Here is an 18,568-nt window from a genome sequence, read left to right as displayed (position 1 = left end):
GTGGAACATAGTCTTCATCAGCCTCTCCTGCAAGATCTCCACTGTGGAAACAGAATGAAATATATTGAAGACTAAATTTGTCAAAAAATGAAATACTGAAAATGAAGCTGCATCACACAGTCTTATAAAATAAAGCAAAGACACCAATGTTACACTGTAACAACACATTTCTTATTTTGTAACAATTTTTTTGGCATAATGGACATCTTACCTCAAAGAAGATGAAGAATCATGAGAGGTGGGGGGAGGTTCAGCTCCACCTGAGCTTGATGGTTCGGCTTCCACTTGACTATAAATAAAAATAAAGTATTTGAAGAATTAGAGGTTTATTACAAAGTAATGAACCAAAGTAAACATGAAATCCTTACTAGTAAAATAAAACATATTTTAGTAAAACATAAATAAATAACCACATGGTTTTACTTCCTGCCGTTATTACAAGCATATAATCACTGAAATAAATAAATAAATAAATAGAACCAAAACATCAAATATTTTGTGTGAAATTGCGGGGGAAAACTTACACATCACCGAGATCAAGTCTGTCAGCTGTGTCCGGCTCTTCCTCTTCCTCCTCGTCCGAATCCCACCAGTTATCAGAAGAGTCTTCCAGCTCAACATTGCTCCGAAATAGTTCTTCCAGCGCCTCCAAATTGGACATTTTCCTCCGCGCCATTGAGATAATTTTTCCAAGATTTAGCTCCACTCGTAGCAAATCGAAAAACCGTTGTTGTTCAAAAGCCTTCAAAAGCCTCTAAATCGTCCAGTTTCTGCTGCTATGATCGATTTATCATAAATAAATCAAAACTGAACTCACGGAACCGAGATAACTCCACGTGCTCAGACTCCCGTATACCACACCTGCTTACGCACGGAGAGCGCACGAATTACGCATACATTTAGATCGGGTTCCGGAAAATGCGTCACGATTTTGCATAGCCGACATCTTGTGCCATACTCTGAGAGTCTTTCCACTGTCTCGTGAAGCCACAAAATGGCCGTGATGATCAGCTGATCAGGTGTTTTCAGGGCAGTTGCGTCATCGCCCAAGGACCTTTAAATCTCATCAGCTGTTTTTAAATAGCTCTAAAATCTTAACATTTTGGGCAAAACCTTTATGCGGAATAGTTTTTGAAAGATTAAAGCCTCTTTTAGCGGATAATAATAAAAAAAAAATGTTAAAGGCACGTGGAGCCTTTGTTTACAGAGCGAGTCGAGGTCACGTGGCAGCTGGACCCACCGGTGGGTCCGTCGGGCTAAACAGGTTGTGCTTGGGGCCATAGTTGGACAACTCACCAGTTGGAACTTTTCAAGCTGCACCAAGTCACTTCTGTCGTGTTTTCTAAAGGACTGTGGGTAGCAGTGTATGCAATGTTATTTTGCAGTGCATAATTCAGTTTGATTCATTTAGAAATTACAAATATATTTGTCAGATGCTATTATTTGGTCTGTAGTCTAAAAGAGAATGTCAAGATGTTATTGAAATATCCTTTAAATCCATTATTCTGAAGAGTCATTTAGAATTTTAAAGTAGAGGAAAGGCAATTAGACTAGGTATGAGTGAATTGATAACCTTCAGAGAAAATGTAATGATGTCATGGTGTTCCCATACCATGTATGTTTGTATTATTAGCAACTAGAAATAGGTTCAAATCACCTACTTCTCGCTGGAGTCTAGCTGTAGAACATAGGAAAACTGTGGGAGTCTTCTTTAACCTGTTGTCCAAGCAGTGTGGGGCAGCAAGTGTGGGAGGGGCAGCACCTCAGTACTGTTGTCTCCATATACCCGGACAAAACTCCAGTCACTGCTGCCCTTCTTCTGGTGCCTGTGAAGTTAAGTGGAAGAATCAAGCTTTTACAAATTTGCTAAATATTAGGAATTTTTGGCTCGATTTGTGGCTTAGTTTGGTTCTGGCTCAGTTGAGGTGCTAAGCAAGCCAAACCTGTTATATTGAGTAATGTGGAAACAAAGTAAAGTGTCACTTAGTCAGTCAGAAAGAAATAATCACCTGTAGGTGTGAGCTCTGATGCAGAGACGCTGCTGATCACACTGAATGTCCAAGACATCCCACACACTGAAGTTGTGTTTTCAGTCTCATTTGAACTTGTTCAGGTTAAGAGGGTGTTGACAGACAGTGCCCAGCTCTGTTCTGGGTACTGTCTGTATCATGTAATGGAGAAACCCCAGCAGAATGCTATAATCGAGCTGTTCAGACCAGTTTTATATATCAAGCAAATTCCATTTTAAAGTTTTAATTAAAATAAAAATAGAGAGGTAGCAGAAAGTAGGTCAGCTATGCTAGCTTGACTCTGACAACCTTAAAATACTGATGTGCCGCAGAATCAGCTATATTTTCCAGACCTTAAGACAGTGCTTTAACGAGGCAGTGAAGTACATTCTGTGTGTTTTTGTTGAGTTAACCAAAAAACGCAACCCACACATCAACTTTCTAACAGGTCAGCAATAGAGCAGATGTTTAATTAGCCAATCAACGTTGTGTTCAGACGTTCAAATAAACAACAAGCCTGAAAACATAATACTGTAACAAACTAAATGTTCTGTTCTTTTTGTGAGAAATGTTTGCTTGTTTTTTTGTTGTTAAATCCTGATACACAAGTTGGAGCTCTTTGTCAGTCAGTTGCTATGACAACAGGTTTGTGTGTAGCGTAGCCAACGCAGAAAGCAAGAAAAGAGAATACAAGTGGTTTTTTAGTTGTTCTTCAATGTTTATTTTTCTCTTTTGCTGTGGTGCACTGCACTAAACTACTATATCTTCAGGTTTCAGTATAATAGAATTGTTCTACCGCAGCAGCGCGGCTATGAATTGAATCTAAAAGAATTGTCTTTCTGCCCTCCAGCATTGTGCAAAAATTCTGGATGAAAACAATAACATGCAACATGTTTGTAGCCACTGATGGCTGGATGTCTATGGCAGTGTTTTTCAACCACTTTTCCGCGGCACACTAGTGTGCCGTGAGTGATCGTCAGGTGTGCCGTGGAAATTATTCAATTTCACCTACTGTATCATATTTTCCGGACTATAAGCTGGTGGTTTTTTCCTAAGCTTTGAACCATGCGGATTGTAGCCGGATGTGGTTTTCTGTGAATTTTTCTTCAACCACCAGGGGGCTCTCTAGCAGGAAATGAATCATTAGAAGTCAAAATTGTAAATCAAAAGAAGAACGTGCTAAATTTTCATTTAGAATAGCGGTTCTCAACGTGGGCGGTACCGCCCCCCAGGGGGCGTTCAGAGGCCGGCAGGGGGCGCTGGCGGACATTTTTACAAAAGGGGGGCGCTGGGATGCCTTTGGGGGGCGTTTGGTCGAAGGTAAACTTTACACCTTAAATCTACAACAATACCAGTTTAGACTTTGAGCAACTTTGTAAAAATGTATTGTGTAACATTAAATCATGCTTGGCTGCAACGGTATCGATGGCAGCTCTTCTTCTATTCAGTGTTTTAGCTTCATGGCGCAGCTCCGCTCCGCATCAGTTCAGCGTTACACCGGCTGATGACGCTGCTGTGATTCACTTTGTCTGGTATTTATGTAGGCTACGTTTTGGCAGTTCTGTGATCATGTCAAAGCAGCAATTTATATTAAAAAGTGTTTTATTTCCGTTTGAAAGCTGCCCGCTACCATGGAAGAACAACAGAAAATCGCTCTTAATTACTAAGAGCGGAGGAATACGGAGGGATACAAAGTGAAGGCACTTTGTATCCCTCTGAAAAATTAACCCATTTAAATAAAGAAATCCGTCCATGGGTGATACCACGATAGAGAGCGTTCATTTTATAGCGTTAACACCGGTGCTGTAAGTGGTCCGACGTGAAACGGGTGTGATGGAACAACGGTACCACAGCACTTTAAAATTTCAATAATCAGAATGCCATGATTGTTTCCGTTGTTTTAAAAGTTTTATGTCAGTCTGCCTTTTCACCAAAGATATGTTTCCCGACCGCCCTGCATCTTAGGGAGTTAAAAAAAAAAAAAAAAAAAAAAGCCGAGCACATTGCGCAAAATTCTGAAACGTGAGAAGCGGGCAAAACGTAGCGACAAACTAGATGTGAATTATGGCATAAAAACAGAGAATCCGACGCTGAACCGTGAAAAATCAACACATGATGTGAAAAACATGACGATTAAGCGGCGCAGCAGGTGATGAATGAATATCACTGATGATCAATAAACAATAAAATAAATCTAGCAACAGGAAAGAAACTAAAGTGGACATAGAAATAAACCAAGAGAGGATAATACTAATCAAATGGAAATGAATGAAAAACAAAATGCAAGAATAAACTAAGAAACTAAAGTAAATACGGAGGAATAAACTGGTATGGCAAGACCTTTCGAGCAATAATTAATACAGAGGACTGTATGGCAAAAATAAACAGACACTATTTCCAGATAAAAGGTAAAATAATATTGTTGAAGTGCCATGGGCAGGAGCGCAACTACACATTATTCAGGTAGATGCGAAAACATAAATCGGCACAACCCCACAAAGGAGCGTAGAAACATACGCTCGCCCCCACCCCAACCCCCCTCCTTCAGACGCCGATACGTTTAGGGCAAAACTCGCTACATTTACCCCGTTATGTGCGCGAGGTGAAGGAGCGTAAGGGGCGCGAAGTGTACGGGAAAACATAATCGGTGCGCCGATTCAAAACATCTACAATAATGATAGTAACATTAATAATAAAATAATAGTCAGTGCAAAGTAGCCTACACATTTTTTGGTGGGGGGCGGTGAGGGACCTGGATAAGGGCTAGGGGGGCGCTGGCCCGAAAAAGGTTGAGAAACACTGATTTAGAACAACCACATGCTAGCAGCAGGCACGACAGAGAAATGTTTTCAAACTCATGTCATGCAGCTTTTAAGTTGAGGGCTGTCGATGTGGCACTACAGGAGGGAAATAGAGCGGCTGAAGCTCGGTGGGAACGAAACCATGGTTCGGCTTTGGAGACGGAGTGCTGCGTCCTTAATATATGCAGCAGATTTATTAGGACGCCGCCTTCTGCTGGGTCCTTATGGAAAACCGAGAGCAGCTTTCAGTTTTTATTTTATTTTATTTTATTTATTTTTAAAATTGAAGGTGCTTGTATGGTGTGCTCTATAGTCCCAAAAATACGGTAATTGATTTTAAAAGATTTTTTGAAAATGAATTATCTGCAAGTAATGCCATCTTCGAGTGTCGGCTGTAGCAGTGACTAGCGGCGTAATCATGTAATTTTCTTACCACTAGATGGCAGTAGGTACACAGCATTTTACATTACAACAAGAGAATTAGTGATGTATGAATGTTACAGGTAGCGGTGAGAGAATCGTATCTAGCAAGACTGTGACGACAGTCTTGCAAAAGACAGAGAAGCTCAGCAGTAGTTGGGTTGGAAAGAACATGGGTCCATTTCTCACAACATATCTGTGTGAAATTGAGCTTCTCTAGTCTGGTTACTATAAAAACTAAAACCAGAGAGACTGAGAGCTGTGGAGGAAGAGCTTTGTCTTTCTTCAATTTCTGCCAGAAAATCATCTGTTTTCATCCAAACATGCACAGGTTTCCCACTAGGTGGGTAAAATATACAGATATTGACATTGTGTACATGCAACTCTTCATATTGTAACAGTGAATATGAAGTAAAATGTTTCCCAAATATTATTGCTTCTTTCAGAATAAGAATTATTTTCTGTATTCCGGCTAAAAGAATGCTTGTGGATTAGTTTGTAAAACAGTTTGAAGTTTTCTACAACTTCTTTAAATTTAACACCACAGTGTTGTGGCTGTTCAGGTGTATTTTTGTAGTGGACATGTTAAGTGCAATTTGAAATAAGAAATGTAAATTGTGATAAAAATGCATTTTTGTGTTTATTTGATTCCTATTCAAGAGACTTTGATAAGAATTACTATATATGTAATAGAGGCGGCTAGAGAGTATCTTTGTTTACATTTTTGGTTGGTGGTGTGCCTCGAGATTTTTTCAATTAAAATAATTTACCTTGGCTCAAGAAAGGTTCAAAAACACTGGTCTAGGGGAATGTTGAGCTTCATCACAATCCCAGCACACATGCTATCAACAGCAACTGGGATAGGGAAATGTACTTCAAACATTGCCTCGTTGAAGCACTACCTAATGTCTGATGAATTTCAAGAAGCCACAAAAAAGACATGAGTTTGAGTTTTTGGTGGAAAAATGCAGAATAAAGTTCCTAAAGTTCCTTTAAAAAAAGCAACATGGGTCAATCCTATTGACCCATGTTGCTTTTTTTTAAAGTAATACCTACTTCTTGTCCAGTCTCATTCTTGTAAATTCAATATTGTGTACTGTTTTGTATTGAGTTTCACATCTCATCACACCTTTACTGGACCCCAATAACTAGGGCTCTGATAATGTTGTTTTCTGCCGATTCTGTTACCGATTATCCATGAATGCCAATCACCGATACTCATCACATGGATTGACTGTTAATTTTTCACTTTTGGTATAAATGCCACTATGTGATCTGGCAAAATGGAATAATAAAATAGTCTAATTTAGACAAAAACATGCAAAAATACTTGCAGGCACAATGCAACACATGTTCTGTCAAAAGGATGACTGAAAGATCTGCAATCAGTAATACAATATTTAACAGTAAAGCTAAATTATAGCCTAAATTATACAGACGTCAAATAAATCTCACAACACTGCCTCAAATCATGTATGTAAAAAAGGAAACATTCATTCAACAGCAAATGCAGGTTGCTTTATAAAGCAATCCTAAGTTGCCAAATCAAAACTGTCTGAGAGCACAGCTAGTTGCTTTGTGCTGGTTCTGATTGGTTGTTGCTGAGTGAGCAATTTTTTTTTTCACATATTATTTGTCTCAGGTTAGGACATAGTAAAAGTTTATTTGACATGTAAAAACTTTTGTTTTTTTTTTAAGTTCCATGCTGCAGCTTGAAGGAGACGTTTGATGTGAGAGAACACTGTCCGGTGGAGCTCCAGTGTCTATACTTCTCTGAGATATTACTTCCCAGTAACGCATAGCGGAGGCCCGACAGCAAGAGTAGAACCCAGCATCTTTCACCGCTGGTCATCTAGCTCGATGACTTCAATTATTTTTTGGGTTATTTGCTTAGCTTTCTGACCATCATACTCATCCAGATAGGTGTCGGCAATTATGTGCTGCTTTACCCACTATCTGATAGCTCTGGATGTCTTTTTTTCCTGCATTCAGCCACAATATAAATAAATGTCATATTAAATTTGTTGTGGTGGTTCATTTTGACTTGCCTCACCCAAAAGGTATTTTTTTGTCGCAACACGCAAACTTTCCCGTTCACTCTCAAAGCTTTAAAGTTACACACAGCATTGCTTAAGGTTTGGGGCTGCGTGCCTGTGCAGTCTGAAGGAAAGTGGGAGATACACAGGTCCTCTGCAGGCTGCGCAGTATGAGACACAGGTGATCGGTTTTTGTGATAATCAACGAGACAGTGATCGGCAATCACCGATTATATATAGATATATAGAAACTGACCAATTATGATCAATGACCGATTGATCGGCACAACACTACTAATGACATTGTCCAAAATTCTAAAGGTCAGCAAAAAATGGAAGCACAGATGAGAAGGAGAGGAAAGAAGACACAATTGAATCATGGCAATATTTACCAATATTGTCGCCATTGCACAATTTTCTATAAACTTTCAGCCCTATAATGACTGCTCCTGACTCTAAAATAATGAAAATGTTTTTCTTAAGGTTTTTAATTACTTATTGTGGTCTGGATTAAATTGATTTAAAAATTGTAGTTGGGTCTTATTGCCTACTAACTATAAAATAAATTTCACAACAGGTTGTGCATTGCTTGAGTGAATATATTTAGATCTTATTTATTTCTTCATCGCAGCAGTTTTCTTAATATTGTGCTGCCGTATGTCAGACAGTTAGCTGCTTGTTTTTCCATTGTAGATATCTAGTTTCAGCTGTCTTTGGAAAGCTTTCCACAAGACATGCTCAGACTGGATTACAGAAGTATCCATGCCTGATTTTCTAAAAATCCTACTGTTGTCCCTATGATTTGATCAATCCTGGATTCATTAATTTAAGCTGCATGTGCGTTTTGAAAACAGAGTTGATGTCAGAGACGGTTGTTTTTCTATCCCATGTACAATGTCAATGCTTGCACAATGTGTGGCAGACATGAGGCAATCCACAAATATCCCAACTGGCCTGTTTCTATGACCAAACTGTGATAGAAAATGCATTTCTTCACATTGTTAACCTTTCTAAATGATGTCTTGTTTTCCTTTTATTTGCAGGTGGTGGAGGAGCAAAGAAGAGATGGTCTTTCTCTGGAAGACAGGTAAGAGCTCCTCCAATATCATGCAACTTCAGCTTTTAAAAAAAATCTTTTTCTGATGCACTATAGACACAAGGTACTTAGATGCAACCCTGCTTTTCATAACTAAGTTGAGATTATGAAAAAAATAGACAGGGCTCATGGGAAGTTTTCTTGCATGCTTGAATGAAACAAATTACATCAGTATCAATTCATCTTTAATTATCGGAAGTCAAGAGATTGTGTCAGAGTGGAGAGACTAACTGTGTCTAACTTCAGTGTAGCTTAATTTTCTACAGATGAGAATATAGTGTTTGTGGGAAGATGAGGATACTTTTTGGTTTTTCTTCATAAAGGAAGAAAAAACAATGTGATTCCGGTTAATAGGCCTGTGTAAAAGGTCCTTTAGAAGACTTCCCCAGCATACAGGCTGTTGTTTATGTTAGTAAGAGAGGAGGTGTGTGACGGAGAGAGTTTAGGGGGGTGCGTTCCAGAGACACAGAACCAAATTCCTGACTAATTTAAGAACTCTTTGGAAAAAAATAGAAAACAAAAGTGGAGAAGTGCCATCTCTGGTGTTCTTGCTTCCTCAGAAAATAGATGTTATAATCAGAATATAAACAAGCTTTCACAGTGGTTGTCACAGTGAAAGCTTGGAAACATCACGGAAACTTCACAATGTCTGGTTGTTGATTCTAGATATTTCAGTCTTTTCTCTTTGTGTTTCCAGAAAGATTAAAAAAGAGATTAAAGAGTAATGCATACTGCTTTTCATATAGAGGAAGTGATTATGTAAAGTCTTACCCTGATATTATACTCAGCGTGTACTGCTTTAGAACTGATCATTTTCATGGATTTTTTTAATTTGTCACATCTGCAGTAGTAAGAATCACAGTAAATGAATAAGATTAATGTTCAGCCTTTACTGATATGTTTTTGTAAAACGAAAAATGTCCCAAATCCAGATAAACTGAAGAAGTTTAGTACTTCTAAAAGTCTGATTAACTTAAAGAACTTGTCTGACAACTTTTCAGCTTAGATGATAAGGTGTATCTGGTTTTATGTACATCAGCTGAACAGAGTGAGATTATGGCTGGTTTTAATTCCAGGTGCTGTGGGCTGTGAGGCCTCTCATATGTGGGTTATCAGCCACTGACCAGGCCTGCCATCACCCTCTCCCAGCCAAAAGAGCTAATCAGGAAGCACATAGAGAGGTTAATGGCATTGCCATCTGTGCTAGGCCTCAAAATGCCTGATCTTTCCTTGTGTGCTTGTGTGTGTTCGTGAGTTCGTGTGTGTGTGTGTGTGTGTGTGTGTGTGTGTGTGTGTGTGTGTGTGTGTGTGTGCGTGCGTGCGTGCGTGCGTGTGTGCGCGCGCGCGCGCGCGTGCGTGCGTGTGCGCGCGCGCGCGCGCGTGCGTGAGTGAGTGAGTCTTTTTCACTTTTTTGATGTATAGTCATTTGAAACAACAGTTATTTTGGACTTGTTTTTGTCCTGTTGTCTTTTCTTATGCAAACATTTGTGTGAATAATGGCTGGCCTACACTCTTCTCCTCCTAACCTATCCCTTGTGGCACCGTTAAGGTCACTGCTACCACCAACGTTGTTTGACTTGCATCCCAGGGATCAAATGGCACCAAACACAAGCTATTTTTGTACTGAGCAGTGGTCTGAACTGGTGTGTTAGAGTACAGAGCAACACTTGTTGGTTGAATGGTAGGGTTTTCTTTTCAAAGGGAATATGCTGAGTTACTCCCATGTAAAGTAGGACCAGCAAGACAACTTTGAAGTACTTAACATAACTAAGTACACTGAGTTTAAATATTTACAACAATCAGTTTCATGAATGAATGCATGGTAATAGTTTCCATCGCTTAGAGTTTTTTTTTTTTTACAAAATTTTTCATTCTCCTCAAACTTTTTCTCATTTCTCATGTTTTTGGAGCACCAACAACAAACTTCAATACATTTTGTTGATATGCCATTAAAATTTGTAGTTCAATACTTTGACTGGTGACCAGTGAAGCTTTGCAAAAGGAGACGGCATCACTTTCCTTTCACATCTGACCCCTCATTGCTTATCTACCTGGTTTTTCCCTCTGAGGAGCGGTATTTGAAGTTACACTGCTTGACAAGTTAAGAATTAACCAGCATTTACACACTTCTAAATAGACAGTGTTAGCATTCTTCACCAACACATTTGCAGACTGTTCCCTCATGTCTGTCTGACAGCACTATAACCTTGAGCCTTTAAAGACATTTCTCTTTATATATTTTTATTTCACAGCTGAATATTTGTAGCATTATGTTGTTGCAGAGGCTTTCGGTTTTCAGAGGTTCTAAAGCAAATAGTTTTAAATATGTTGTTTTAAAATGAGGCGGAGATGTTTAAAAAAAATAGTAAAATCTTTCCATTATAAAAGTTAAACTTATGTTTAGTATGCACTAGAATGAAAATTAAAATATGGCTGACAGGAAAAATGTTAATGAGGCTGAATGAACTCAGTCAATATATTTCGATACCTTCACAACCAAATGTTAACTTGAGAAAAGGAGCGAAACAGGAATTTCTAGAATTAAAAACAGTATTCATTAGGGCCACTGTGGTAGCCTTGTGTAACCCTTCATAACTTTGCAAGACCAATTCCACAAATCGCGTGCTTTCTCCTCCCAAATTGCATGCCCTGTGTATGTGCACACTTGGTTTCATCTGTTTGTAAGCTGCTGATGGTGGAGAGGCGGTTTATCTGAACCAAGGGTTTAGTACTTGCAGCCTCAAGCTGAAAAGCTGCAGAGTGGCTGCAAGATCATGTCAGTCACTTCCTCTACTGTAGTCCTGCATCTAAAGCTGACCCCACTGCAGTGCAGGAAGCTGTGGTAGAGGGTATGAGAAAAATGGCAGTAACTATTGTCTTCACTGTAACTGCTCAAGAAGAAAACATTAAACAGGTTGATCAAGTTTAATGTTTCCATGCCCACTATCGTTTGTGTTTAGTTTTATTATGATAGTTTTTGTTTGTTCTTTTCTACAGTAAATTATGCTTCATCTGGTAATTTTCTTTCTTATTGATGAACACGCTGGTGTTAATATAAAATCTGCTGATTTATTTGCATTTAAACTTTTGCTTTGTTCTTTATTTTTGCACTAGATTTGTGAGAATTATGAAACTTTAACTCTGCAAAGAATGCATTGAACTTCTTTCAGCCATGTTTCTGAAGCCACTTTCAACTGGCTGTAAGAGCTAGTTTTAGGATTTGCACAGTGATAGAGGAATAAAACTGTTCTTAGTAAAATGTAGTTCCTGATCAGAGTGTCATGTTGATTGGTTTATTGGGCTGTATAAAGAAGGAAAGCGTAAACCATTGAACTTCCGCTTTTGTGTATTGGTCTTCATCTGCCTTTTCGTCTCTTCATTGTGTGTTCACAGAGGTGCTCAAAGACATGAAACACACAGGTACCAGACTTACGGATTATTAAAATGTTACTAATATGAAGGGAAAACAAATGGCAATGGTCATTACACAAAATAAGAATAAACTGAGGTTGGATAATTAATGCTCAGTTATCCTACTTAGATGTTGATGAGCTCAATAAGACTTTGTGAGGGAAACTTTCCTTGAGTGCTCAAAACTTGAATAAATAGCAAAAGGTGCTAAAATAACCAGTTTTATTCCTGATTCATAAAACTTCATCAAGCTTCAACACAGACACAGAGCCAACACCACATTAAATTTTTGTTCGTATTGTCACGGCACTCTCAGTGCTCACCTAGTTTGAGTGAAAGGTGATGTGCATGAACATGACGAGGTTCAAAACCTAAGAGATGCAGTCGCGATAGCGTGCTAGGCTGGCAACAGCGTGATTGGTGTGCGCTCCCGGTTTTTCAGAAAGGACTCCACTCCTCCAGTAAAGTATGCAGCAAAGTGGAACGCAGTCTTGAATTAATGGGGTATAAGAAAAAACTATTTTAGACTGTTAACAATTCAACGCTTAACCTGGCGGGGGACAAGTAAAACCTGTTGGCCTGCCACGCTTATGACACACTGGGGGAAATCTGTCATATCTTTAACTTAACTTGAGCTGCAGTCATCATTGTAATTTTAGTGTTTGCCAACATTAAAATTGCAAAATGACACAGTCCTTTACAATAGCAATGGATTGTGTCTGTCTAAATTGTGTTTATGAGTGAGTGGTTGTTTGTCCTTTGTGTATCTGTGTTGTCATGTGATGATCTAGTGAGCTGTCCAGGGTAATCCTGAAAGGACAAGCAAGTAACACATAGCTAACATTTAGACCTGCTAACTAACTCAGTTCTATGACTACCTGCATTGCTCAGAGACACATCAATGGCAGGTCAAATGTGAGTTACTTAGTCTCTTTCAAGTGTGAAACAGATTCTTAAAGAAAGCTAACCATAAGTACTTTATGTTTAACACTTTTTGTGTGTTTTCTTCTGAACAGTTCCTCTCCATATACTCAAGAGAATGGGATGCCTCTGCATATTCAGCCCCCAGTGTTGGATTTTGGGACACAGTAAGTGCTGCTTTCGCTGAGCTCCAGTTACAGTTCCTGGAGACATGACAAGATATCCAAACTTCAACAAATGCAATCATATCTACCCCTCATAAAATTGATAGCAAGGCTTTGTTTTGATCCCTGATGACATCACATCCAGCAGAATTGTAGTTTCAGAAATCAGGGCCCCTCCTTCTTAAAGGAAACTACGACTAGTTATAAAAATAGACCTTATTTGGGAAATATTTATCTTGGATGTAAAATCAATACATACAGTAATAATATGGAAAAACAATATTCCTTTAATATAATTATATAAAAGATGAGGAGACAGTGAAGAAGACGATGTCAGGAGGAGGAAGAGGATCACTAGGAGATTCTGGGAAGCTGCATCCAAATCTGGAGCTGAGGTCTCTCCTGAAGAGCCACCTGCCTAAAACAATAAAAAGCAAATAATTTAAAAGGTTCACACTGCACGTAAGAAGCCGATTGAAGGGAAATGCATATTTCACACACACAAATATTTTTCTTAATATAAATTTAAAAAATAAAACAATTCAGAGGAAGGGAATATTAGTAATTGGTATTGGAAGAAAACACTGCGGTGAATATTATTTTAAGATATTCTGAAAATAATATTTTCAGAAGTATCAAACTCTCTGGAGAAGAATATTACACTTATCAAACAGCACATATACAAACATATGAAACACTTAATATCAAACTTTTAGCCGGTACGAACAGATAACAGGCAGCGAAGAAAACACACTCCACTCGCCCGCTGAGCCTGGAGCCGCCTGGCCCAGTTAGCGGAGCTACGCTGCTCAGAAAACTCTAAAGCATATTTCAAATAAACCTAGTTTTGCATAAACTAAGTGCATAGATGAAGCTATTATGGCTACTTTCTAGCCCAAAAACATCTTAAAATAATTTTTTGTGACAAATTAATGGTGTACTCACTTATATTTACCGCTGCTGCTGATGCAGTACAATGCAGGCCATCTTGCCCAGGTCCGGAGGTGAGGCAGGTATCAAAGACAAATGTCTATGGGAGGTATGGCAGCAGGCTAGTGTGGACAGTAACGCCCTGTGCTCTGGTCTTTCAAAATAAAAAAGTCATAACCAATTTTTTCGTTTAACCAGATGTTCGGTATTATTTGTTTCTCATAGGAGCATTACTTAAATTGATTTGTGGTGGGCAGAAATACTACAGTAGACAGCGTGAAACGATCAAGATTGTCTGTCTGCAGACTGTATAATGTTTATGTGTAAAACGCTGTGTAAGCCGGACAGAAAGAACTTCTGATCAGTTGTTAAAAGTGAAATCACAAAAATCGAATTGAGCGCTCATTATCTTTCTTTTTTTTCATTTTCGTTTTGTGCACTAAATGAGACTACTTGGGTCTGTGTATTTTCAGGCAGTTCGTTTTTTTGTTTGAAATGAAAAAACAAAAATAGACTCATTTTTTTGTTAAACGAAAATTGGAAATCGGATAACGGCCCGGCTCATTGTCTGATTTCCCATTTAGTGCACACAACGGAAATGGAAAAAACAGATAAGGAGTGGTCAATTTCGATTTTTATGATTTCATTTTTGACAAGCAGTCTGACCCGGAAGTTCTTTCTGCCCTGCACACTGTGTAGAGACCCGTTTTTGTACACTCATCCAAAGCGGCATGTAATTAATTTCATCACAATACCTTCACACAGAAAGCCTTATACGCTGACTTTGTTTTGTATATTGAGCTAATGGCTTCTAAATGCGGATTCCGATTCAGTAAATGGCTAAAGGACTAGTTTGCCCAATTTTTAATCTTGTCGTTTCCTTTTTATGTAAGAATTGTCAGAACAGTTGAATTACTACAGGTCAGCTGACTGCTAAAGACTATTAAAATACTGTTAGAAATGCATGTCATGTTTTGAAGAAGTACTAACCCCTACTAAAGGGGTTAGTACTTAAATGGATAACAAATAAATAAAATAATTAACATGTCCATGAAAACACTATGATATTAGATATGATTTTATATAGATATTTCATTCAAATTTCAATCAATCAATCACATTTTATTTGTATAGCACATTTCAGCGGCAAGGCATTTCAAAGTGCTTTACATAATTAAAATAAAAACAGGAATAAACAGTGAGAAAGAGAAAAGGATTTTGAAAAAGAAAAAAATAAATACATTTTAAACCTAGATTTACTGAACTCGATGTACAGGTTTCATTCTCATGCAGGATGTGATGGAGTTCCATAAAATGAAAGTAAAGTCACACTAAGAGACGAGCAGGAAGTGAGAACAGTTCAGTTCAAACTTAAAATGTCTGATGACAAGTCTGTTGCATGACTTTCTACACACTTTCCTATGATTCCCATATTACTTGGCAATAATAGGAAAGTGTAAAACAAAGGTTGAAATGCAAAAGCATCCATGTCTGTGAGCATTGATTTAGATTTATACTCTACAAAGTAATTGTATTTAAATACTTTTTAAAATCTCTGAGTTTTTGAATTTAGCACAAGCCTCCAATATTATTTTGCGTTTTCTTTGTTTTTACAGAACTTATTCAAATATGGCATTCTAGTATAGCTAATTATTTGGAATAAGGCTACAACCCAACATTATAAGCTAGGTGGTAAAAATCATTTGAGAAAACTTCAACAATTCTGAAATAAAAATACTGTAATGCATGTAAAACTGCTCACATTAGGAAACTATTCTTTAAATGTCTAAGCTCACTGGGAAGTCTAAAAAGAGAAGTATTGAATGCTGTATAGAAATTATGTAAATTAAATTGACATTTTCTTAAACTTTTACCCTGCATTGCAAAAAAGGCTGAAGTACTGAATGAGACAAGTCTGTTTTAAACTAGAAATATATTTAGTAAATACCTGTTCTACATGAGCTCAGCTAAAATTCATAGCACTGAAGTTAGAAATACTGGAGGCAAACAACAGTATTCGTGGAACAGCAGTTGTACTTTCTGTTAGAACCTCACTACCAAAGGTGGAGACTGTAATTGCATTGCTATACACCTGCTTACCAGAAGAATTGCATCTAAAAACCAGAAACACTACATAATAAATAATATACACCCAAAAATGTTTGACTACCTTTGTTGTATCTGACCAGCAGATGAATGTTAGGAGAGATGTGGTAGTTTCTCTATTTTAATATTTTAATTATATTTTCAGCAAAATAAATCCCCAACCAATACATTCAAATCCACACATCTGTTACATAAATGAACAAAGCAAACCAAAGGGGAGCTCCACCCCACTCCCCACAAATCTTAGTTGACTTTATGCTGAATTGACTGGGAGTGTCTCAATATGCCATATTTTGTAAAAATGTGTTGGCAGAACCATGCACAACATGCCTCTGTTGTTCAACAGATTTGAGAGCAAGTCCTCAATGTAACGCTTATAGGAAAGGGTGTCTCTCTTTTCCACAATAAGAGTATGAGTCGACGGGCAATCAATATGGAAAAGGCTACAGCTGAAGCATGCCAGATGGACACACCACATGTCAGAGGAACAACCCTAAATATTGCAGTGAGAGGGTTTGGGGGAATATTAATATTCCACGACACACACAGGAACTTTAGACAGTTGTCCAGAAGGCCTGCAGTTTTTGGCATTCCCAGAACATATGTCCAAGTGTGCCTTTCTCGCTTTTATATCTTGGGCAAGCCTCTTCTGACCCTGGAAGCAAGTTTGCAAGTTTACTGTTTGACAAATGGAGCCTATGAACAACCTTAAATTGTATTAAGCCATGTCTAATACATATTGATGATAAGCCTAGTTGCCTGCTGCCATTATGACTCAGTTATTCTCAATCTCATCTCCAGCTGCCACTGTTCTTTGATTTTGTCTAATTAGGGCACTGCTGCTGTATGGATTAATGTGTGGTAGTTTCATAGTGTAAACAGTAGAACGTTTAGGCTTATTCAGCTTAGTGTGCTTTTGCAGAGCAGACGGTATTTATTGGTAGTGAATCATTTGTTTGAGTGTCGTAGCGTAACAGACTGGCCAAGCCCAGAGAGATGACCTCAGTCCTGATCTCATAAGTGTTTTTTATAAGCATTCCTTTTCTGCTTACTCTTGTATGTGCTTTTACTGCTGACACCATCATTTCATTCAGGTGAAATGTGCACAGCTCATAGCTGAAGAGTTGCATCTAGTGAATGTAAATGGTTTCCATCTTCTTCATGCTGACAAAATGCTCAGAAACAGTTTTGCTTTGTTGTACTGACTAATGATAAAAAATACATGCTTTGTCTTATGAACGTTAACATGGGATTTTTAATTCTTTTTTACTGGAATATAGAAAAAATGTTGACCTAATACATATAACATGTAAACCTTTGTGTCACATTGTGAAACTGAAGCCATAAATGAACTGCTAGTTTGTGTGAAAGGAACTTTATGATTTGCCTCTTTTGGATGTTTTGCTCCACTTTATTCCTGCTGACAGTGTATTCAAGATGAATGTTTTCCGTGCTGATCTTAATACTCTGCTGCCTACAGGCCGCTGGGGTTGCCAAGAGCTGAAACCATATATATACACAACCCCAGCCAGGAAGTTCCTGTGACCCTGCTGTCGATGTTTCCATCCAGCAGGCAATTTTACATACCTTCCTTTCACAGAAGAGTAAGTATGTTCACAAATACCAGTGTTTGTTATTGTTTCAATGATTTGTGTTTTACTGAAGGGTTTCGAAATGTTCTTTTTGTGCTATAGGTCATACCACCGAAGGGAAAGGCATCTTTTAAACTAATTTTCCTCCCATCTGAGGAGGGCAGTGTAGAAAACACATTATTTATAAACACATCAGCCCATGGGCTGCTTTCGTACCAGGTCAGTATATGAATAACCTCTCCCACTGGGCTTTTTATTTGACTGTGGGATTATCCAGCGTTATCAAACCATGCAAAAGTTTTCCACATACTGGACTGTTTCGACCACAGATTCCTGTATCCTATTAGAATTTTATGTGACATACCAATAAAATGTATTTCATAATTGTTAAGATCCAAAACAAACAACAGAAAAAACAAATAAAATAAATTATGAACTCTTTGTAAACAAAATTGGCCTTCAAAAAAGGGACAAGTTAAGACCAAGGCACCAAACTGAAGACTTGTTTTTGGTAGAAAGAGAAAAATGATTAATCATGCAAATGAAAATGATTGCAGTCATTTTAATTTATCATGCGATTAATTGATTTATGTAATGTGACAGGCCTAGTCAGTGCTTCATAGTTTCACCTTTGGCAGCTGTTCATCGTTATGAGATATGTTTCTAACAGATTAACACATCTGAACACAGGGCTTGTGACTCCTTACATATGGAGCCACAAGCCCTGTGGCACTAATGTCATCAGACATCGGGGTCTTATTCAGGCATTGGACCTTGAAAGTTGGTGCCAGGACTGAATTATGAATGTATTTAATGTAACTGTTTACATCCATCACCGCTATAATTTTTAATGACTTGCGCATGAATTAGTTTAATCATGTATGATTTTACTTTAATTTCTTATTTAAAGGAAACACTGCAATTGCAAAAGGTTTTTTTGACAATAGTAGAATATAGATAAAGATTTGTGCACATTTATAATGGAAAAGCAGCTTCTGCCACCAATCCAAACAGGTGAGGTTTGTGGAGTGCACAACTGATGGTTGTCTGTTGACGAATTTGCCGACTTGAGTTGTGGATTT

At 38.1% G+C, this 18,568-nt stretch overlaps 1 protein-coding gene across 4 annotated transcripts in view; it reads left to right on the top strand.

Annotated features, from left to right (window-relative positions):
- Positions 1-18,568, top strand: part of tmem131l (transmembrane 131 like) — an 87,672-nt gene that overhangs the window by 13,683 nt on the left and 55,421 nt on the right. For all 4 annotated transcript variants that reach the window (XM_017305886.2, XM_017305888.2, XM_008405779.3 and 1 more), the window contains 4 exons: positions 8,310-8,353; positions 12,790-12,861; positions 17,375-17,498; positions 17,589-17,705. In XM_017305886.2, the coding sequence (XP_017161375.2) occupies positions 8,310-8,353; positions 12,790-12,861; positions 17,375-17,498; positions 17,589-17,705 (357 nt within the window). The remainder of the gene's footprint in view (positions 1-8,309; positions 8,354-12,789; positions 12,862-17,374; positions 17,499-17,588; positions 17,706-18,568) is intronic.

This window comes from Poecilia reticulata, chromosome 1 (genome assembly GCF_904066995.2).
Source record: "Poecilia reticulata chromosome 1, P_reticulata-male-v2, whole genome shotgun sequence".
Lineage (NCBI taxonomy): Eukaryota > Metazoa > Chordata > Actinopteri > Cyprinodontiformes > Poeciliidae > Poecilia > Poecilia reticulata.
The sequence above is the reverse complement of the archived record's forward strand: the minus strand, read 5'-3'. Positions and strand labels throughout refer to the sequence as shown.